At 37.9% G+C, this 24,796-nt stretch overlaps 1 protein-coding gene across 1 annotated transcript; it reads right to left on the bottom strand.

The window, feature by feature from the left end:
- Positions 1-22,838, bottom strand: LOC139745037 (aldo-keto reductase family 1 member B1-like). The gene is made up of 9 exons (XM_071655449.1): positions 22,685-22,838; positions 17,119-17,286; positions 16,504-16,620; positions 15,753-15,830; positions 14,999-15,115; positions 10,108-10,214; positions 5,259-5,424; positions 3,557-3,639; positions 1-1,780 (listed from the first exon to the last, which is right to left on the bottom strand). Exons 1-9 carry the CDS (start codon positions 22,817-22,819, stop codon positions 1,729-1,731), a joined length of 1,023 nt encoding a protein of 340 aa, XP_071511550.1. The 5' UTR covers positions 22,820-22,838; the 3' UTR covers positions 1-1,728.
- Between the last annotated feature and the right edge of the window lie 1,958 nt (positions 22,839-24,796).

Genomic DNA, 24,796 nt, shown 5'->3' on the forward strand with positions numbered 1-24,796 from the left:
AAGGATCTGTTAAAACGGGGCTTGAGACGACTACTTAACGAACGATGACATGGTCGATGACTCTGACAGGCACATGGTCATAACTGCTTTATCAAATCTTCTGCCATCTGTTACTTCACCTTATCTCTTTCTCCCCAGGGTACTTCCCACTTTCAATACAAAATCATAGTACCCATGGTTATACTGTAATTGCCTAGTTATTCTGCCAGAGGGAAGCAAAATTAAAATGAGAAAAGAAAGACTGAAAGACATCTTTAGACATGGAGTGAGTTAATCTCTGAAAGATAATGCTTCTACAATCCAACCAATTACAATCATGATCCGTCATTAAAGAGGGCTCCGTCGCCTGTCACACATGGTAAGCCCCGCCCTTTTCCACCATGCCTGCATCCAAAATTTACAATTCTGTTGGCCAAGAGTGGTCATAAGGGTCCAAAGCACAGCCTGTGAATCCTCCAAAATGTGAACATGGATGCTACTTTTTGTCACTAATGAGCAGAAACAATTGCCAGTGTGTGGATGTGTACGTTATGTTTGTGCTAGAGACACTTTGCATTCATATCAATTCATGTTTAAACAAAATTATTCCCTTTTATTTCCTTTCACAGAAATAAAGTGCAGAGAGGTTGAAATATGAAGGGTGGATACACTAACATCCCTCAAATCTTGTTAAATAATAGATATTGCTAAAATACCACATCAACATCATACGAGTTGATGCATACCAGTATTGATTACATGTATATGTATGAAAGTACAGTATACATGTCTGTACATATCAAACCATCTTTGCATATTTGTGAAGATTGTGCTAAAGGGCATGTGAAACAAAGATACACATACATGTACATCAAATAATGCAAGGGCTTTCCTTGTGTAACTTTAGCACTACCCGTAGTTGTTTTTTTCTTTTCTTGAGTTGTTGATACTATTCACATTCAACCATGTGCTATCATACTGAATTTACCCGATAGCTTCTACCATAGCACAAATTCTCTCCAAACCATCTGTGATAAATCTTGGTCTTATAAGTGACAAAGAGATCCCACCTATTTGGAAATGGGCAAGAAACGAATACTGGACAGAAGATAGAGAAGCACCTCTTAAGATTCACACACACTGGAGCACTTGAAGCTATAGATCCTGAAACATGGTGCCAAAGCAGAACCACGAACGATACAAAGAACAGACCACAAACAAACAACTTTTGCAGAGTAAAATGAGTGCAAAAACCAACCTCGGTGCCTTACATTGTGCGTCGTACCTTAATGTGTTAGCGTAAACCCTGGTTCAAATAGTACATGTATGAAGGGAATCGTTAAAACCATAACCAAATTGCAGAAATCAGCATCATATGCATCCTATCTCCACAACGTCACTTGCATCTTTTGTGTCATGAACCATTTGGGAGTCAAGATAAGAATTAATTGAACACAAAAACCACTTTTTTTAACTGCTTAGAATGACGAAAAAGATAACAAAAAATTACAAACAAGCCAACCATGCTGGCCCTTTCAAATACATACACCCATTTTGAAAGATAAGCTGCGATTTATTTCATATCAGAGATGCAAAATTATTGCCTTAAAAACAAAAGGAGAGTCTGAGAGAAAGGAAAATACAAACATTAAAAACAAGTTTGCCCCATGCAAACGAAAAAAAAAAAGACTCCTGATATTGGTGGAGGTAGACCACACCCCGTCATCCTCAGCTGACCTACCCCTCCAGTTACTCCTCGTCTCTCTCCTCACCACTGAAGGGATGCTGACGGTGTGAGACCCTGTGGACAGAATTAAAAAGAAAAAGAATTGATTTAATACTTTGTTTTTTATCATCGCCAGCACTGTAGTATAGTAGAATAGAATCTAGACTTGCATTGGGGAGATTTCAGGTTCATATTTGTTTTGAGAATGAAATGATATGAATAAATAAAATGTTCCACTTACCATGTCCCTCTTGATGATAGGATTTGAATGGGGACCTGGCAATGCCTGGGTAATAATCATGGCAAGACCTTCTCAGACAACATTGCTCACACTTACAAGAAGCCACCTCACATAGAGTGGACTGCATTCTCATTATCACTGGAGAGCCTAAAACTACACAATTCTCCACAATGAATCTCATTCTTTCAATGTACAATTGTATGTAATTATCACTCCACAACGACATCCTGGCCAACTCATCAAAGCTTGCAGGTGATGAGTCAAAACATCAGCTGTCCATGGATTGACCCATTGAGGTCGGGCTGATTTTGCTACATCACACATTTCCCATAGACACCTGCCCGAGTATACTTGGTATTCGTCTTCAGCAGGTTATGCTACCCAATTCCAGAACATACTCAAAATGTAAAGAGAAGTATAGCACAGAACTTTATCCGAACTATTTTCTGAGCGACAAACTTGCTCTTCGTTCTTGCTTTTGAGGATAGGTCACCATATCATCTATTATCATCTATATAGGACGTTTTAGCGGCGCATTAAAAACGCGTATTGTATTCCGCTCAATTTTTACCGTTCAATATCAGAGCTTACTGAACGAATCGAATAGACCAACGTATTAATTCCCTATAGACTACCGTTGCTACTTGCCGTTCAAGATCACACGATATTCAATTCTGTCTCGTTTATTGCGTGAGCGCTTGCTGAATGCGCAAACGCTTGCTACTAGTGCGCGTCATTTTGTTACATTTTTCACAAGCGCACAAACATCTTGCTAGTTGTTTGTTTCATACGCAGTTTTAGGGGCTTCCCCTTTTCAGCGCTGGGATCGATGGGACTGCCGAGTCAACTTCAAAGACGAGTAGAAGCCGGGTAATTTTGTGCAGTTTATGCTTGCTCTGCTTGATTGTATAGATGATAATAATTATATTGGATGGCCTTGATTCATGGAAAACCAGGGAATATTGCACTCGTTAGGGTCAATATTGCACTCATCTTCGATTCGTGCAATATTGGCCCTAACTCATGCAATATCCCCTGGTATCCCATTCATAGCCATCCAATATAATATAACTATTGCAGTCCAGTTTTGATGATGAGACCACATAAAACACTTTGTGTTTTCCACAATCTATCAGCTGTGTAAATATGGCAAACTACTGTTATTTGTCTATCATGCAAGGAAATCTCAATCAGATTCAGCCAAATGAAGGGAACAATGTGATATCTGCATAAGGGTGAAATTTGCTCCTGTGATTGGCGATGACATACAAATAAATGGTTACAATCACTGAAAGAAGTTCCTTGTGACACATAATGATATCTCCCGAAAATGAAAATGTGTTTGATTAATGTGATTAACATCCTGGCATTTCATACAACCTCGCGCCATGACTGTTGCACATATGTTGCAAGGTGCTCCGAGTGTCACAGCCCAGTCGAAATATGCTGCATGAAGAATGTTGTAACGGCGAGTACTGACTTAACAGAGATCTCCAACACCCGTACCTTGTTTGTACTACAAACTGAGTACTGGACTGATGGGTGATGTTAATGTCTAGAGTACAGTGAATTTATCTCTCTTGTTGCTTAACATTAAAAGGCTGACTTACCATTCCAGTCCACAGCCCCTATAGCCAGTGTTCAGGTCCATCAATTGCTTCATGTCGTCCGGGCTGAGTTCAAAGTTCAAAGCCTGTTATTAAATCAGTGAGAGAGATAAAAGAGATGTAGAGAGAGAAGATGACATTATCAAAACCTTTCGCTGATGACATTTTTTTTTCAATCATTTCTCTTCTATTTTACTGCATTGCAGCAGAAAACATTTTCCTGAATCAAGACGAACACATGTTCAATCATTATTGTGCAAATACATGACGGGATATATATTCCAATCATCGAAGCGGATTGTAAATTTTTAGTCAGTTCGGGAGACGATGTCAAAGACTGGTACCAGGCTTGTCACTGGCACTGAGTGCACAGCAGTGTTTATGGTTTAATGCAGTGGCAGTATTCGACGAGTTGCAATATTGATCTCACTGTCGGTCAATATCATTCAAGGGATATTTTACTGGTACTTTGTTTTATTTCCATATCAATTTCTGAAGAATGAAACATGACAATGCAATGTAGATAGTCATGATATTAGGAAATTGGTAATAACATGTGAATACCCCTAGCATGACATGCTAAAAAGTGCTGTATTTGAGCATATCTCTTTTCATATCCAGCCAAATCAATTATCCGGACGCCCGCCAGTCCCGACGTGGCCAGATAATTGAGGTCTTGCTGTACATTAATGCAGTATACAGATAATTGGCACTACAGTACTGGTAAAGACTGCACAATATACATACATTGTAATACTTTTTGAATATGGCTACTCAGTGCATACAGTGGAGGCATAAATTACGAGACTGCAAATACAGATCTAGTAGCACATCACACACAGAAATTACTGGTACCCCATCTTCCATGTTACCAATATTATTGTTATTCACGGAAATTACACCATTCTGTTTAAGTAGATGAATGTACTTTCATTTAATATGCTATCATAAAATCCAAGCACATGAAAAGGGCACATCAGCAGTGAAACTAGTGACTTGAGATCATTAAACAACATCTTCATCATCATAGCCACTTCCAAGTCTTCACGACTGACACAGCACACTTTTAGGGGTTCATGTGGCCACAAGACTGTTGCAAGTACAAATTGTACAATAGAACCTCTTAATACAAAGGTCGAATATAACTTTCCAGGTCCCAACTCTTTATATTTCTTTTTCTTTTTTTTAGCCCTGATACAGTGATAAAGCCCTAGTCACATATAAACACGGATCCTCAAGGATCTACACGATGCTACAGGGAGTTCTGGGATAGTTTCGCCCTGGATGGAGCGTCGACGAGCGTTGATGACTGTACACACAGTATCAACAAGGTAACTACACGAATAAGGCTGAACAACACCGCATCTACACAGCGCTTACACGGACCAACATGGCAGCTATGCGGCGGCCACACGGACCATCCCGGATTGCTCAGCCAACACAGCAGTCCCCGGATGACGCCGGATTTTTTTACCTCCAAAAGTTGCCGTGTTGGCCTCCCGAATGTCTAAGAATGCCCAAGGCGTCAACACGGATCTCTCCCCGGATCACCCCGGATCAGACCCGGGGTGATCCGGCACGTGTATGTGACTGGGGCTTAAGCCTGATATATCAAGGTAATTGTCATGCATTTGAGGACCCCATTATAATGGGGTTCTCCTATAGTAGAAGATGAGTGCTAGAGAGCATCCACTATATGGCTCACCTCAAAGTTGGCCCGGATGTAGGCCGGAGTGACGCTCTTCGGGATGCAGATGATGCCGCGGTCCAGGGCGAACCGGATGAGAATCTGGGCCTCGCTCTTGCCCCGCTTCTTGGCGATGTCCTTGACGACGGGGTCCTGCATCAGATTCGGATCGTCGTCCTTCACCCTGCATCATTCAGGAAATGGATAGAAAACCCGCATATGGGAAGAATGATCATCCGTATCTTGCACTTTCATTCTCCAACTCTACTCTTGCACTACGTACACTAAGACTGGAATTAATTTTTATGAGAGATGACAGAGATTATCAATGTATGCAATGCCTTGAATATACCGCTCACACCACACCAGGAAATTTTCATCATGGGGGTAACTGCCTTTTTCGAAGACAATCTCTGTAAACCTTAGAATTTTAAACGTTGGTTCTTGATGGATAGAAAGAAAAACTAATACAGTGTAATTGTATGCAATGTAATGGTTAATTACATATCTCACTCATGAGTCATGACCCGGCGATACATCTTACTATACAAAACAGGTGAACAATGCATGAAAAACAATTGTCTATCCCTGCAGTTGATGGTAATGAAGAATAAGGACATCTACAACCCGTATTTGCATTTTGACCACTAGATGAAGAACATCCTATTGCACTTAGACTTCACATGATGCAAACTCATGAACGAATGGCGATATCCTTCTGTCACTATACTGTAACTGCAAAATAAATAGCAATATTCCAGTGCAGAGACCAGAACAAGCTTCGGTAACATGATATTTGGTTCTCTTGGAGTTAACTTGAAACACAAAATGCCAATGAAGACAAGAATATGGGAATGTCTGCATAGTGCATATCAACATGTTTAACCCTATCTTTACTGGGGGGGGGGGGGGGGGGGGGATTCAAATTGACCCCCCCCCAACATTTCCCGCCATGATTCCGCAACATGCAAAGATTTTGTCGTGCCGTTTCATGACTTCTTTCATTGAAATCTCCCGAATATTTTGAGACCAAATTTGCGACGTCTGGGTACATGTACACTGTTCTGAAGTTACGTAATGTTTTGCATATGCATGTCAACCCGAAAACAGCTCAAATTCATGTTATCTTGTGCAATTCCAATGTAAATGATGTTTTTTGTTAAATTGATATAAATTAGATTATTTCAATGTTTAATCATTGAAATTAATCAACTCTAATGGAGATAAGCTTGAGAACGTGCCTGCAACAAATTTTAGCAAAAAAAAACAATAGAAAACAAAAGGTCGAAAAAAAAATACATATGAAATTACAAAACAATAAGAAACAAAAGAAATTGATTTTGATTGTGCTATTTTTTTACAAGAAAATTGTTTGATGTGTCTTGAGGAATCAGGCATGAGACAGAGAAATGTAAAAAAAAAGAGAAGGGACCCTGCGAGGGAGCGCAGCGACCGAGCGGGGGGAGGGTGTGGGAGAGGGGTGTACCCCCTCCCACGGTGAGGACTTTTTGAAATCTAAGGTATGAAAAAACTTATTTTAATGCATTTTACAACTGAAATTTACTTTTGTTATGAGGTACATTTTACAGATAAACATTGTGATAATTGAAGTCATGAATGACACTTCCAAAATCTAAAGGCCGTGTCACACCATAACGCGGGCTTGTGGCGAGGAGGTAGTTTCCAGCACGTAGAAGATTTTCAGCGGGCGAACAAGAATGTTTGCAATTTTCATTCATGCCTTGTCATACCGTACGGGGGAACTTCTGCGGCTTGACTTGCGGGGAAACAAATTTACTCCAAGGAGCTCTCCGCAGTTGGTCCGCACCTGACAGCATCTAGCGCGTAGTTGCCCGGAGGTGCTCACGCAAGTCCGATTTAACCGCAGCCAAGTTTTGAGCATGACCAAAACTTTTTCCGGGTGAGTCGCGGGAATGCCCGTAGAGGTCCACGCAGAACACCAGTAGGAGACCCTTAGCGGCAGTACTTCCCAGGCAATTCCCACGCAGGTACTTCGCAGTCCCGTATGCAGCCAAGATAATGAAATTCTGTGAGATTTCAGCCATTCCATCAGAGGAATTCCTTCACTAAGTTGTCAACCCCCACGCGACTGGTACAAAGGTCACACAGTATACTCGCAAGTATAACGCGTCCAGCAAGTAGGACACATGCGCTGACTCGCACAAATCCTTTTCCGCCCTCAGGAATGTCCGGTATGCTAGAAAATCCCTACACGTAACAAGCCCGAGTAGCTTGCCCAGAAAGGTGTGACAGGGCCTAAAAACGGTTGCGGGTAAAAAAATATGCGTGCGCACCTCCGGGCGACTACTTTTGAGATACATGCTAGGTACTGTCATGTGCGGATATCTACGGGGACCTCCGGGTAGTCAAAATTGTTCTTTGCAAGTCGCACGCAAGGCTGGTGCGACACGGCCTTAAAGGAAGGAATATGCTTAACTGTTATACCTACTCAAATGTGAGGCCATAATCACATCACATAAATGTACACCCACGTGACGTCTTGCTGGATTCAGTTCATACGGGTACAAAAAAAAAGTGTTATAAATCACAGCTTAGCATTGTTGGCTGTCTTTAGTTCATATAACAGTTTACAGTGCGCGAGGGTCTTCATTTTCTCGTTGAAGAAGAAATACTCTCACATTGCAATCCAGTTAATCATGCCGTGTGACACTTGTGTATCACTTATCAAAGCCTGCATGGCCTGCAGTATCAACAACTATCATTATGTCCTCTTTCTTGACTTGCTAGTCAAGTGACTTACTACTGTCTAGTCAAGTCTTTTTATTCCTTCAGAAGGTCTAAACAGATTGAAAAATTTGGCACGAAAGGAACAATCAATTTATCTTTCTTCAGTCAATAATCCAGAGAAGAAACAAGCACTCATTTCACTCTGATCTTTCCCCACTCTGGCCTCATCCCCCCCCCCCCCTCAAAAAAGAGAGAAAAAAACCGAGGGAAAAAAATACACACACACACACACACACATTGCAACACAATAAAACCCTCTCCCCTACACCTTCCCGATTTCCGTGTATCTGTCAGGTGAAACGACATGTTCAAGTACAAGAATAAAACAACAGTTGATATTGATTGAAACTCGACACCCATTCATGCCAGCCAGGCCAGGCTGCCATGAAACTTCAAAGCACATTCCGACAGCTGGCTGGCAAACCACATAGCAGAGGAATTTGCGCACTCGTGTAAATTGCTCCACTGGAGAGAGGGCCTGGGAACAGCCCCTTGGTTTAGTCTGTGAGTTATCAATTGCAGACCTTTTGAACAACTGCAAACGTCATGATACTATTCTGTCTTCCTTTTGGACTGAAAGAAAAACATCAAAAAAGACGAGTTGAGTGTCACAAATTTTCATGTGGATGATCGTCCACATAGATTTGCATCCTCTAAATTTGACCAATATTTCAGTAATTTATGTTAGACTGTTGATGCTGCAGTAAAAACATCAGAAATTTCATGTGAACTTGGAAGTATTAGGATGAAGACAAAAAAAAATCTCAAGTCTTTTTTATTGTCACTGGTAGTCACATTTGTGGTTTACAGATTGATAAATCAATAGGTATATAGTATTGTATTACACATAGTTACAATCTCATGAAAAATTTGACATTCTAACACCTAAATTAAGCTCATCAAATATTGCAGGAGAGTGATTTTAAGGAGCTTACATGAAAGAAATATAAAATCATAACATTTGCAATCCTGGGTCTTCGCCCTGCATGGGGCTTCGACTTGAGCTATCTTTACTCAGTAATCAAACATTCTTTCCCTGTTCATCTCCAACACCCCAGACAGTTCATGACCTCCAAGAATGCGCCAGTACGCGCGGTTTCTTCTGTTTGATTGGTTTCTCTCTCAACCCCTCCCCATTCCCAGTCTGGCACCTTGGCATCGTGGGATTTTTCTTTTTTTTCTGCGTGAACTTGGTGCGTGCGCTGTGCTGGTGCTCTACACACGTATACACGTGAAGCAGGCAGGCATAGCAAGTATATGAATACATGTTTTATGTATGCTAAAGTATATACACACATATGGGTGTACATGGGTACCTTGATATCCTTTTTGTGTCAGGCATCCCTTTGCATCGTGTTTTCAATGTACTTTATGATTATTACTTGTATATTTGTTCATACATGTATGTACAACTGTATATATGTTAACATCATGTTGGTTGTATTTTACTGTTACAAAGACATTGTAAATTTCTCATATTCCGAAAGGGGTCATTAGAAATTGTTCAAATAAACTTCAAACTTCAAACTTCAAGTCACCACTCCTCACCTGCTGGCAGCTTACCGCGAGCAGAAAACAGCAGAGTTTCTTCTGTTGCCGCTACTTTTACTGCCAAAATACTGGCTTTATCATCACACATTATTCGGCGAGACACACATTGTGTTTTGGAATATAAATGGACTTTCTTCGGTTATGGTTATGATTGTTGGTGTTGGATTGAGTAAGTGTTCGACAGTTATTGAAATCGTGACATCGCTAGATCTAAACATCGCTAGACATACTCGTCATAGTACGGCGAGATATGGGGGATGAAAAAAAAAAAAAGAAAGAAAAAGAGGAAAATCACGGAAAGTTTTCCCCGACTGTGTATTTTCCCCCCAGAATTTCAAAATCCGTGGAAATCCGCGGAGAAATCTCATGCCTGGGAATTCTGAGACAAAAATTTAGCAATCTTTCAGTCTTTTTAATGGTGTTACAGGTGAAAAATTTGCATACTTAATTTACTAAAAATAGAAAATCAATATTTTTTATTGTATGACCATGTACTCTAGTTGTAGTTGACATCAGGCTCTATGTTCAGGCAAAACCCTGGACTTACCATGGTCTGTCCGGAGAGCCGAGAGGACTGTAAGCTGTCACGATTATATTGTTCTCCTTGCAGAAACTCACCAGCTTCTCTTGGGTAAGGTAGGGGTGCAGCTCCACCTGAGAGAATGAGTTGTTTTAAATTTTAAAACCTTTTTTTCTTTCCGTAGGTAAGATTTTGACCAGCACATCTCACACAAGTAAATATTTAATCCAGCACGTTCAAGTCAGCATTCATTTCTTCACCTTCTCTTAGTCAATTAATCAAGATTACTTTCAAGCAGAATATTGCAAAAGGTCAATTCCACAGAAAGGTTGCATTTTATGAAAATCAAACTATTGAGTATAGATGATTAATGAAGCTTAATTAGATGATCTGGTATTGTTTACTCAAAGCAGCCTTTCACAACGGATATTTTGATACCTCATTTGTGAACATCAGTGAACGTGGAGTGGAGTTATGTCCGAAAAACCTTCATTTTTCATGAAAATTGCCAATTTTTGCAGAATTTATGTATCATTTCTGATACACTATTATGACCATAATACAGCTTGTGTAATTCTCAGATGGCTTATTTTCTGAATGTTCTTTGGTCATAGATTGGTTTTATGATGTTCTAGAACTTGTTCCGGCATCAGCAAATATTATTCTCTCAATCTCAAAATGTGGTAGTTGATAGCGTCCCATAAGTCACGTTTTTGTGTCCCATCAGTCACACTGGTTTTCCCTATCCTGCTACTGTACCAATGAGTAGATATTCATACCACTTGGCTCAGGGTAAGCACCAACCCTTTGCTACATTCAGGAAAGAAAATATCTTTCCAGAGACTCTGTGTGTAAGAATATTTCAGAACTTACTTTCCCATGTGAAAAACGGTGGTCCTCAAATGTCCCATAAGTCACGACAGCAATTTTTGGTTGCTGTGCGTAATGAAATGATACTTTTCAAACTAAGTATGGTGTTTTCATAAACTGTGATATGATGGATCTAACCATGAACTGAAAAAAATGCATTTGATGCAACTATTTTCTCAAAATACTGGTTTGAAATTGCCGAAAATTGTCACTTTGTCCCATAAGTCACAATGGAATTGACCAAAAGTCTTTTTATCCCTCCAATGCTTTGACCGCCCATGTTCCCAGTCTTTTCATATTCCAAGCAGGAATAGTCGACAGAACTGATGAAATCACTCCAATTCACTGTACCTATGAGCTGTTACGTTGTTAGAATCAGAGTCTAATCTTACCTGGGGACCACAGAAGGAGTTTAGAGATTATCTGTAGCTTTGTTTAAATTCAGCGGGTTTCCATTCCAAAACCCTTTTTTTTTTCTTTTTTCTTTTTTTTTGCTATGAACAATTACCTATTTCTGTACCTTCATACACCTTAATGCAAGATGCAGAAAATATCCTGAAATCAGTGTCACCAAAGTTCACTGATTATAACACCTGTGGAGAAGCTAACAATTCAGCCAGACGTGGCAAAACAAACACACCAGTACATGCAAAAGAAAGAATAGAAAAAGGAAAGGTAAGTGCATTATGAACCTTGGATTCATCCTTAAACCCTGTAACAAAATCAAAGTCAAATTCAAAGTTTCTTGAACTTTGCAGACCCATAAAAAACCCTGACAGGTGACCTTAGACCTTCAGAATTACAATTTAAAGGCATTATTCACCATTTGCGGATGCAACAAAAAACTCAGCTTAGTGCTTCAAAATAGTTCTATGATGTGAGTTTAGGATACAAACAACCAATGTAAAAATTTGAATCAATATAATCAATATTAAGTATTGTTAAATATACAAAATGTGAACAATAGTTATAATAAGAATGTTCTAGACTAAACCATCTACAGTTATGGTTTATTGAGAAAAATGGTGATATCTCATTATATTTTAGGCTTCATTTCAATTTTTTTTTTAATATGGTAAGATGTTTTGTGATACAACTGACCTACACACATGCATAAAATGTGATAACTCAAACATTTTTAAAATCACTGCTCCCAATGGTAAACTGTACCTGTACCACTGTACCACTGTATACTTATATGCATACATTTTTTTACCTGCATCTAGATTCAACTGTTCAATACTCAACTTGGTTTAACTAGATAGAATGTCAAGTATGACAATATCCATGTACTGTTGTATAAAATAAGTGACATCAAAATAAACACCTTGTTACACTGAGTATTCATGAAAATTAAGTACTACAGATGTTGGAGTCTCTTTTCTTGGGGGGGGGGGGGGGGGGGGGGGGAGGGACGGGAAGTTAACCCTGCAAGGCCAAAATCTTTTGGTGAGGTCATATTTACTTTTGAGTTGCAGCTGAAGCAACTGGCCCTAACCAGATCTTCTTGGTTAATTGATCATTAGTTCTTAAAGGAGGCTGTAAATATCTTTTTATGGGAATACAATCTATACCAAGTGTAATAAAATGCAAATGCATGTATCCATCCTGAGTGCATATTAGATATGAGTAGCTACAGGTGAGTGAATATCATGCATTGTATAATACTCAGAAGAAAAAATTGTCCATGGGAGCCACAAATCTAACTCTTAGGATCTTTCACTGTAACATGAAAATAGTTAGGAAAAATCTCATTCATACACCTTACAGAGATTGAATGAATCTGGTAGTTTCTGAAATAAACAGGGAAATAATGTCAACTGAAAAAATGGAAATACTAATTATACTATGCCTATTCAAATGCAGTCTAGATGTAGCCTCTTACATTCCTTGTCATATTCAAACCGAACAACCTTTTTTATCAGAATAGCATCTTACGAATCTTGTTCGCACAAAAATCCTGCTGATTGCTCTGATACAAAATTGCATATTATGCAATTTCTTACGTATTGCATATTATGCAATTTCTTCAACCTTTCACTAAAAAAACTAGAAAAAAATCTTGAACCGTTAAATCTGCGTCAATATGGTGATAACAAAGTGATCGACTACATTCATATAATGAAAAAGGGCATGAAGTTTAAACTTGTGATGTGTGTTTATGTATACCACTTATGCTGTTTTTCTATGATATTGCTTCTGTCAATGTTCAATTTGCATTACTGCTTACAACTGTTTGAAAAGGAATATCTCATTCGTTTGCTTCTTGTTATCATCATCAATGAAATCATACAATAATCCTTTGATGGCAAAATGATCAAAGAAGTTAATGAGTAGTATACATATATTTGTGGGGTGGGGAGAGTTTTTTGTTAAAAAAAACACACACACAAAAAAAACAACTGACATTCAAATCTGTTCATTGCATTCTTTGACGTAAGATGCTATGTTATGCGCATTTGTTTTGCATGTATGTATACATTCACATGGAATGTATATCAATGAATGAAGTGGAAATGAACAAATACTGAAAAAAAAAAATCTATGCTAAGAACAAGATAAGGGAGTGATGATGATTTCTGAGCTGCTCCTTAGTGACAAGTGTATGTGTGGTTTGTGGAAGGGATTGCCGGGGAAGATAAAACGCCATAAGCACAGATGAAAAAGAAACAGAGTCCCATTCACCTCAGGTTTGGGTCTTATTGGGCTTTAACCCTAAAAAGACTGGGGGGGGGGGGGCCTAAAAGGCCCCCCCCCTCGACATTCCGCGCGATTACTCTGCAACACGCAATGCTCTTGCCGCGATGCTCTATGACATTTTTCTTTCAAGTTTCCCGCACATTTTGACACCAAATTTATGACGCCCGGGGGTACGGTTCTGAAGTAACATAACATTTTGTACATGCATGTGAGGCCGAAAATGGCTCAAAAATGTGATTTTGTGTACAAAGTCAATGCAAATTGAGTTTTTTCACATGGTTCATATAAATATGCTTATTTTTACTCTCGATGGCTAAAATTAATTTCTTTTAGGAGTATTATGCTTCAAAAAGTGTCTGCCACAAATTTTGTTAAAAAAACAACAAAAACAAAAGGTCGAAAAAAACAAAGAAATACATAAGAAATTCATGAAACAATAAAATAAATAAGAAATTAATTTTGATACCGAATTTTTTTTCAAGTGCATTTGCTAAGAATGCCACAAAGAATAATTAGACCAAAAATGAGCACTTTTGGAGCTTTATTTACTGATTTAGATCAAAGAGTCTGATTTCTCGCATAAATTAGCATAATTAATCAAAATAAAATAAAAGAAGACTATTTTGGAAAATTTAAATATACGATCTTGTAGATTACATCGCACACTATCATTGTGCAAATTTTCGCAGCGATCGCGCGATCCACGGCCGAGATCTTAAGGGGGGGCCCTTTAGGCCCCCCCCCCCCCCCCCCCAGTCTTTCGAGCTACCAAAATAGCCCAGTCTTTTTAGGGTTAAATGTCTCTATTTATATTGTTGTTTGTTTGTTTGCTGCTTTGTAAAACAGAACAAAATCAGACAAAAGGGATATTGAAGATATAATACTAGCAGTCAGAAATCAAGGAATTTGTTACAGTTCTGGTTGAGGTGAGGATTTAGCTTTGAACGTTTTGTGAGATATTCAGAAACCACTCTATGAGATGTCAAAGAGCATGCAATTCTAAGGGGTATCAAAACTTTATTTGATGAAAATCGGTTTTGAAATGGCTGAGATATCCAAAAACAAGGTGAAACAAAGTGATCCTAATAAAAAGCGTGGCCTGTTGCCTTCTACTATTATCAGTTTTTTTTTTTTATATCTCACCCATTTGAAAACCAATTTTCATCAAATAAACGTTGAATCCTTCTTAAAATTACATGCTCTTTCATGTTTCATAAGAGGTTTCCCATTATCTCACTTATGAATGTTCAAAACATGAATCCCCACCTCAACAAGTACTGTACAGTCCCTTTAACCTTGTGATATGAAAGAGAGTTAGGCAAGTTCACAGAATGCCAGAGACAGTTACCTGGTGGTTGGCGGGAGGAACAGACGCCTTTTCCAGAACTCTCTTGATCATTTTGGCGGAAAAGTTCGAAAGACCGATGGATTTGCAGAGTCCATCAGCAACCAGCTTCTCCATTGCCTAAATGATGGATGGCAAGATTATCATTATTTTTTCTTCAATACAAGTATAAAAAAAAATACAGCTGTAAAAGGTCCATATACCTTTACACACATAATCTGCATTTACAGAGGTCGATCTTACAAAAGATTAAGAAAGAAAAAATTAGTCAGGACAGGACATATTATGCATATATGATAACATTGTTGATTTTGCTGACAAACTGATCATAAAATTACTCCTAATAATGTATGGGATATACACAGAATGAAAAAATGGAAAGAAAATAAGAAGGAAAAGGACAACAGGTATGACAGTTGAGCATGAAAACTCATTATAATTCACGGGAGGTAAAGAGAAAGAAAGAAATAATAAAGAAAAGAACAGATGCTCTAGCAGGTGAAAATATAAAAAGAATTTTAGATACACATTGTACATAGATAGAGTACAAATATAAAGACGTAAATTTCAATGATCAAAATGCAAGTACATAATCACAATTACATCATATTACAAATGAATGCTTTTTACTACTGTAACAGCTGGAATGATCAGACTTTGACAATACATGTACATGTAATATCAGTGTGCAAGTTACCTCAGAACTCCACAAACCTCTAATAACATGAGCCTTGATCAACAGCTGATTCGAACTTACCAGGTACGTGTCAACGTAGTCAATATCTGCTGGGATAAATTTGCCATTCTCATCCTTGGGAAACATCTCCTTTCCTCTCTGCATAAAAATTAGATGAAGAAGAAAACAAGACAAAACAAAGAAATCATCATGAAATCATGTAAAAGCTAGTATGATAAAGTCTTCAATAAAATCTCTCCAAAATATGATACAGTAATACTACACCTCATGTCCTATACAGCTATCATTCATGTAGGTATCACAATACGTGTTTAAAAACCATTTATCACTCAGTGCCATGTGGATAAAACTACAATAAAGCCATAGAAAGAAAAAAAAAAAAACCTCATGAACCTGTGCTCAAAAAAGCAAGCTGTACATATACCTCTTTCCCTTGCCAATCTATGAACTATCTGTAGCAAACGACTGTAAATAGATGGTAAAACAAACGTATAAATTATACACTCGCATTCAAATGTCTGTTTTTCAATGATGTTTATGCAGCAGTCGTTGTTCGTACTTGCATGCATGCGGGTGTGCTTGTCTGTGTGTGTTTGTGTGGATAAGCAAGAGGTACATTGTGAGGGTATTCATTTTATGTTTCCCTCTATTTAGTCAGTACTGAGGGGTTAAATATTGACATAATTGGTGTATTTGTCTATAGGAAATAAACAATGGGGGTACTCCCACAATCCACCTCTTATGAGTTTATAACTTGTGTACCGGTATGTATTTTTAGCAATAAACACACGCAAATCATTTGTACACCAACCTTGTAGGCCATTGGCCAGTGGATAAGGTAGAGATCAATGTAGGAGAGGTTGAGGTTTTTCAACGTTTCCTCACAGGCGCCCCTCACATCATCCGGATGATGCATGGTGTTCCAGAGCTGTAGCCAGAAAGAGAGAGAGAGAGAGATGGGTGTGCAAAGAGCAGAGTTAATATGCCTAATATCTTTACAATTCTTCTTTTCAAGTTCACGTATCCACATGAAGTTTCAATGGTTGAAATTTCTTTCAGGGTGACTGTACTTGGCCACTAATAACAAAAACAGCAAAAAACAAAACAACTACAACAACAAAAAAACCAATATTAACTTTGAAACCCACACATATCATAATTTACTGATTAAATGGATGTGGTAGATATGGGAATGGATATTGTCCCTGTGACTACACACCATAGAGCAGATAATCAAGGTGTCACGCATATTTTCTACTTTTTTTCTTTTTTTTTTGGCTAATGTTGGCAAACTAATAACCCATTCTCCCCCCCCCCCTCTTTTAGGTTCCATTTAGTTCAATGTAAACACCATTCCCAGACACCAGAGTCACTCTTGCATGCATAAACCTTCTTGATAAGAAGGAGTGTCAAAGACGCTACGCACCTTGCTGGTCACAAATAAGTCTTCCCTGGTGACAACGTTTTCCTCTATCTTGGCATTGATGGCAGCTCCAACAGCAACCTCATTACCATAGACGTGCGCGCAGTCAATGTGCCGATAGCCAGCATCAATAGCAACTTTGACCGCTTCCGTCACTTTCTCAGCTGGAGACTGAAAGGAAGCATAGATATGCACACAAGCAGGGTGAATGAGCATGAAAACAGTCACTTTTACCTGGATTAATAAGATTGACACTATTTCAAATAACACCATCACAAGCACGAACCACAAGATTGGGCCTGGGTTTGAAGCACAAACTCCAGTTCTTGGGCAAGCAAAACAGCAATTATTAGCATGGTTAACCAATAATTATACTACATTCTAAGCACACAGAAACTCCGATAAAGGTGAAGTATTTCCAATGAGCTTTACAGTGAGAAAGAGTTATAGCTAGATTGGTCATCGATGTCAGAATATTATACTGTAAAACACGATATCTTCGTGGCATGAAATTTTCGTGAGTTGCCTCTAACATTTAATGCGTGTAGTGTAGACAAGAACTTTCACATGCATTTTAATTTTGCAAATCTTGGCTCTCGCGAAATCAAATTGCACATGAACATTCGTTTTACAGTAACACTGAAATATATCGAGCTTGACTTTCACGCAACAAATTCCCCCATTTGGCAATGGCAACTTTGACTGCTTCTGTCAAAGTTTATGACAGAAGTGAATGGTGATGATGATGATGACGATACTGTGTCACCAACATATTGTTAGTAACACAGCAGGGACAACATAGATTTAAATACAGGAATTTATATTAATCACCCAATTGTAGTCTGGGTGTGGCTTTCTTTTCACAATGCAGCGATTGTGTATATTGGAACTGGCTAAGTTTTGCTTCATGGAATGAAGATTCTATGTGAGGGTAAATTCCAGTCCTTTGTTTGTTTGCTGTACTTTATTATTTTTTTGTGTGTGCACAAATGAGTTAACCTTTTTTAATAATCCAGTCTGTCCTTATGATCATAATTATAATTTTAATAAGGCTGTGAAAATGAAAATTTATCACTAGAAGTAGAAGACGTATCACCTATGTTTTGGCCTGTTGACGTATCAACAATGTTTTGGCCTGCTTACAGTGGGGTCCTAATGACCTGCGTGTTGTAGTATGCCTTGACCAGTTTTATGCAATCGTGGCTGCTTTATCTCTTCTTGGCATCTTTTGGTAGGTCTTGACCTGTCTGTAGTTCCAATGTTCTATTATGTCTTGACCTGTGCAGAGCCATTTTCCTGCTTTCTCCTGTTTTTACCAGTGTCACGGCCATTCGTTCAGTGCTACTTCGTAGTCTTTCTCAAGTTTTCATGTTAAATGCTGCGTCAAATTTCCTGTGATAGATAAGTTGTTTTAGATAATGGCCGCAGTTCAAGACGCATGCATTCACCAGTTATGCGGCTATATTATTTTGATGTATTGCTTATATGAGTCAGATAACTTCATTCATATAATATATCGACACTTCACGGAACATGTGATTTTCAAGTTTGTATCACACGCATTATTTAAAACTTTAATTTGTGCAATTTTTATGTCAATTAAGTAGTTTCTTTGATATTTCTTTTCTTTTTCTTTTTCCTACTTTTTTTTGGCCTTTTTTTATCTACATTCGTCTTGAATTTGAACTGGCAAATTATTATGGTTACACAATATCCTTGTGTCTTATGTAATCTTGCTGTAAAAGCAAATCAAAAAGGTCTTCTATGCACATCATGTGATCAATGGGTTCATATTTCTTGTAGTAATGTACCAATAAATTTGTACAATGATATATCTCATCATTTTATTGGCTGGGAATGTCCTCGGTGTATTATGCAACATCTACCATTTTCTGATACAGACATTTGTAATGACAGCCAAATTGATCAATTATGTAGCCCCAAATTGTTAGACACCGATGTTCAAACCCCCCCTAAACCAAATCTGGTATATTCAAATTTTACAGGCAAAGGTTTGAAGTTTGTTCAATTGAACGTTGTAAGTCTTGTCAAACATATTGATGAAATACGTTCAATTTTGTGCTGTAATGATATACACGTTTTTGCTTTAACAAGACTTGATGAGTCAATATATGATCGTGAAATAGAAATTCCTCATTACAATATAGTTAGAAAAGATCGTAACAGATCTGGAGGTGGGGTATCATTTTACATCCATGAGAGTTTAGAATTCGAAATCATAGAAGACTCTCCTATGTCAGGACTGGAAGCAATTGTTTTGATTATTCGTTCTAAAAAGTCAAAACCTATTGTGATTGTCAACTGGTATCGGCCTCCAAACTCTAAAAGTGATCTTCTTGACCAATATGAACGTTTTTTGGAATTCACAGAAAGTCTTGAGTGTCACCTCATTATCATGGGCGATATAAATCTTGACATTCAAAAGAAGGCTAGTGATTGTACTACTAAACGATATATACGGATAAATGATATATACTCTCTGAATTTTGTTAACACTACTGAATGTACCCGAATCACTAATGAATCTGCATCGCTTATCGATCATATGTTAACGAACAGTATTGAAATGATAAAGTCTTCTGGTGTTATACACAATGGTGTAAGCGACCACTCAATGAGCTACCTTGTATGGAAAGCCCATCAAACTCAATCAGGCGTAAATTATATCACTTACAGAAAATCGAAAGGTGTTGACATTGAAATGTTCATGTCTGATCTATCTCAAATGAATTGGATTGAGGTTGAGGGGGAGAATGACATCGATCAAGCTACTGCAAATTTCGAAAAGCTTTTGTTTCACGTTGTTAACAAGCATATGCCTCTTAAAACTAAGAGAGTGCGTGCAAATAAATCCCCATGGCTTAATGATTCGATTTTTGTTCTCATGAAAAAAAGAGACTTAGCCAAACGAAAAGCTTTTAAGTCCCAAAACGAAAATGACTGGAAAATGTACCGTGTTCTGAAAAACAAAGTAACCTCCTTGATTAAAAAATCGAAAAGAAGCTATTATACTGAACACTTAACCAAGGAACAAAACGCCAGCAAGTCTTGGAAAATACTGGCTTCATTATTACCAAAGGAAGGTTCCAATTCCCAGCCTCCACCCAGTCAGTGCCAGAGCATGGCAAATCAGTTTAACCACCATTTTGCTAATGTTGCGACTGGACTGATCTCTGATTCATCTGAGAATGAGCCTGAAAATTGTAATTCAATTACTGATACCTGTGTCAAAAATCTTTTCAAACTGTGTACTGTTAGCGAAGATGATATTTTAAAAGAAATACAATTATTAAAAGATAAGAAATCTGAAGGCTTAGATGGTATATCTGTACATATTTTGAAAATTTCTCAGAATGAAATTGTTAAACCTATAACATTTTTGATTAATAAATCCATAACCCTTGGTATCGTTCCCAAGAAATGGAAGGTTGGTAAAATTATTCCTTTACATAAAAAGGGTGACAGATCGATTCCAAATAATTACCGACCAATTTCTATATTGTCATGTTTATCCAAAATCCTTGAGAGAGTCATACAAAAACAGTTGATTCAGCATTTGAGTCAGAATAATATACTCACAATAGAACAATCGGGTTTTCGTCCGAATCATTCTACTTCCACAGCACTGATTAAGGTCACGGATACGTGGTTAAAAGCCATGGATGAAGGAATGTATACAGGTGCCGTATTTGTCGATCTTCAAAAGGCTTTCGACCTGGTCAATGTGAAATGCCTTCTCAATACAATGCATAGAATAGGGATCAGTAGCACCTCGCTTAAATGGTTTGAAAGCTATCTCTCGGATCGGAGGATTGTTACTAGTATAGGGAATTGTTTTTCTGAAGAATTACCCATTGGGCTGGGGGTGCCTCAAGGATCTATCTTAGGTCCCTTGCTATTCATTATATTTATCAATGATTTACCTTCTGTGTTTGATTTATGTAGCGTACATTTGTATGCGGACGACACAGTTTTATATGTTTCTCATAAAGACCCGCGTACAGTACAATCAATTTTGCGATATGAGCTTCTGAAACTTGATAAGTGGATTTCCAAAAATAAACTTAAAATCAATTATGAAAAAACTGTGAGTATGCTTATTGGGAACCGTCATATGATTAAAAGGTATAATAGATTGGATCTTAGCATAAAAGGCCATGTGATAAATCAAGTACAGAGTGTGAAATATTTGGGCCTTTATATCGATGCTGAACTCAAATGGGATGTTCATATTGATCATTTGTGTCAAAAGGTGGGTCGCATGATTTCATTTCTTCGTCGTTTACGACAATTTATCAGTAGAAAATATTTAAATTTGATATATCGAACGGTTATTTTACCTCATCTAGATTATGCAGATATTATATTTCAATCATCACGTGGGCAACTTCTTAATCAAATACAAAAACTTCAAAATAGAGCAGGAAGAATCATTTTAAAGACTAAGCCACAATCTCATTTTTCCGTATCATCCATGCATGAAATATTTATCTCTACAGTGGGAAATTCTGAAATCTCGTCAAATTCGTCACGTTCAAATTATGATGTTTAAAGTTTTGAACAATTTAACACCCAGTTATTTGCAAGAAAATATATCATATGTTGATAAACCCTATAATTTTCGATACAACAATCTTCCTTTACCAAAACCTCGAACAAATAGTTGTAAACGCACATTTTTTTATAGAGGTATAAAGTTGCATAATAGTCTTCCCATTTGTATTTGTAACTGCCCAACAATTGTAACATTTAAGCGATTATTGTTAAACAATTAGACTGAATAAGACTCAATGGTGTCTATTTTATGAACAATTCAAAGATTTTTCATGTATGATGTTTATGTATCAATCTGTATAATTATCGATTTTTAATTTGAATAAGAAGATAATATTGAATATCATTATTGTTATTACAAGACGATATTACCCCGTTTCCTCCCACTTTTTTTTCTATATTTTTTTCTTCTTCTTTTTCTTCTTCTTCTTCTTCTTCTTTTTCTTCTTCTTCTGGTCCCCATGGAAGACCAGTGACTCTACAACAGTGTCGCTGAATATGGGTTTTCCAGCCGTTTTCCACTATCTCATCTATCACTTTGTCTTTGTTATTATTGCTTAGGTTCTGTGTTTGTAAACTCTCACTCGTACTGTTTAATGATGTTAATTTTCTTTTGTTTGTATAGTTTGTATAACATTGCATTTCTGTAAACTCTGTATATTTGTAAAGTTATTTCATTGTATGCTTTTTATGACGGGAAATAAAACCAAACCAAACCAAACCAAACCTACACTACAGAAAAACCAATCAAATTGATACATTCACAAATACACGTGTCATGTATCACATTGCTTATATAGACACCATGCAGTTTTCTGTATAGCATTATTACTCTGAGTATATTATGAGTATATCTAGAACCTATAACTTCTGTTACAGTTACATACATGCAACCTCACAAACGACAGCATTACTTTTTTATCAATAGGTGGGACCGTCAAAGAATCCTACCTTACATAACTTTTCTAGAACATGGAATCGTGGTATCTCTCACCTTCCAAGTGCCCAGTCCCAGTATGGGCATCTTTTTTCCGTTGGGCAGATCGACATACTTGTTAGCAGATGCCATTACTGAATATTGTCGGGTACGAATGAACGACAGGAACTGAGCTATGGCGCGATTTATCATTGACCTGCCAAGCAAGACGGCTGCGTCGCTAGCTCACGATCAGCTACCGGCGAATCCCAATTCATGCACGTTCGTTCGGGATCATCCCACCTCCCCGATATCGAGGGACTAAGCTGGGCCCGGAACGCGCTCGCTTTGTCCTTTCCGTGTATCACATGACTGCCTCCATCAGTGAAGTTCTGAGTTTTTAGAAAAGCGCAGTTGCACCACAAAGAAAGTTCTACAAGTTTCTGGGCTGGGTACTTATTCAATGATTTAGATTATTGTAGTTCGAAGGACCAACCTACGGCCACGTAGAGTCGATACAGAGAACTGTCACTCTAAGAATTCCATTTTCTGTCAGGCCTGACAGAAAATGGAATTCTTAGAGTGATGGGCGGATCCAGGAATTCTGTAAAGGGGAGGGGGGCGCAATCAGGGTATTAAAGTACCATTCAGTGACCGGTCGACAACTGGTGACGGAAAATCGAATATTGCGTGGAAATCCCGTCGCCCGTCGCCTATTCCAACGGAAAAATGAGTAAAATATCAATATCCTATTTTCAACTGAAAATGGAACACAGGATAATGGATTTGCTCTTGAATTCTGTTTTTCGCGTTTCATTATAATGAAATGTCAAAAAATGACTCAAAATCCTATTTTCTGAACATTTCAAAAAATAGGAAATGAAAAACAGGATATCGGTTCGATATTCGTTTTTCCATTTTCCATTTGCAACGAGCGACGGGATATTGAAGACCGCCCCCAACGGCCACTTTATTTCGACACATAAATCAGTGGTAGCGGTTCCGTATTATTCAGCGTCTAGAAGAAGAAGACTATACCTTGGCTACGATATGCTACGCACCTCATCAAACTATCCAGCAGGCACATGGCGTGTAGCTCTTTGTAGCGACGTGCTCTGCTGCGAAACGACAAGTTTGTAGAGACTTCCGACCGTAATTATGCGATATTCCATCTACTGAAAACCTTTTTCTTCTCCGACTGAAACTGAGATGAACTAAGGAAATAATTTCAGATGAAATCCTCGAATTTCAACAACTTCACCAATCACAATGTCGGTGAAAACGGAGAAAGGAGTTGCGTTTCCCTTTTCAATGTGCTAGGACCAGGATTGTGATTTTGTTTTTGCTGTTACTCTTTATGTGACTGCTCTTGGTTGCTATGACACACAGACTATTTTTTTTTTTGGAGGGGGGGGGGGGGGGCGAACACCATTCACCACGGGATTTCAGTTCGAAGGTACAATTGAATTGAATTTAAGATTATTTTTTATACATTTTGATTTATGATTGACTGATTTATATTTAGTTTTGCTTCCGATCCAACCTTATTGTCCCTGGGTTTCAGACTTTATGTGTAGGACATACATATAATTGATCCAGTATTTCACTGTTTTTGTCTTTGGTTGTTTTTTTTTTAGTCATTCTTCACAAAACCCAATAGTATTTATGAATTTCGGTGCGTATATACATTGTTAATTGCACAGTGGTGTATGTATTACCACATAAGGATTTTCATAGAGAAAACGGGTCATGGAGCCTCAGGTTAACGATACACGAAGCTAAGGGTTTGAAATCATTTTTTATTTTTATTTTTATTGTGTATCTAAAATGGTTTGGGTATGTTGATGATACCTGGTATCGTGAATTTGTTGTCTGAAGGTGATTTTTTATTTGGGGGGGGGGGGATGGGGGCAAAGGTTTTGGGTCATCGGATAGGATTTGGGTGCTAAGAATATATTATTAGTTAGCAGTGCAGTTATATTTGTTTTTGTGGGGTTTTTTTCAGAGATGTACTCTGATAACACTTTTTTTTTTGGTATACTGGAGTGACTTTTTTATGGGGGGGGGGAGGGACGAATACCATTTCCCACAACGATATTTCTAGTTTTCATGTACAATAATTCACCTGGTGTACGTGCTCAATTTGAAATTATTTGTATTATTATCTACTATTATTATTTTTTATGTGTG

The sequence above is a fragment of the Diadema antillarum genome, unplaced genomic scaffold (assembly GCF_040938485.1).
Source record: "Diadema antillarum isolate AM-2024a unplaced genomic scaffold, OU_Dant_1.0 seq00001230_RagTag, whole genome shotgun sequence".
In the NCBI taxonomy this organism is placed as follows: domain Eukaryota; kingdom Metazoa; phylum Echinodermata; class Echinoidea; order Diadematoida; family Diadematidae; genus Diadema; species Diadema antillarum.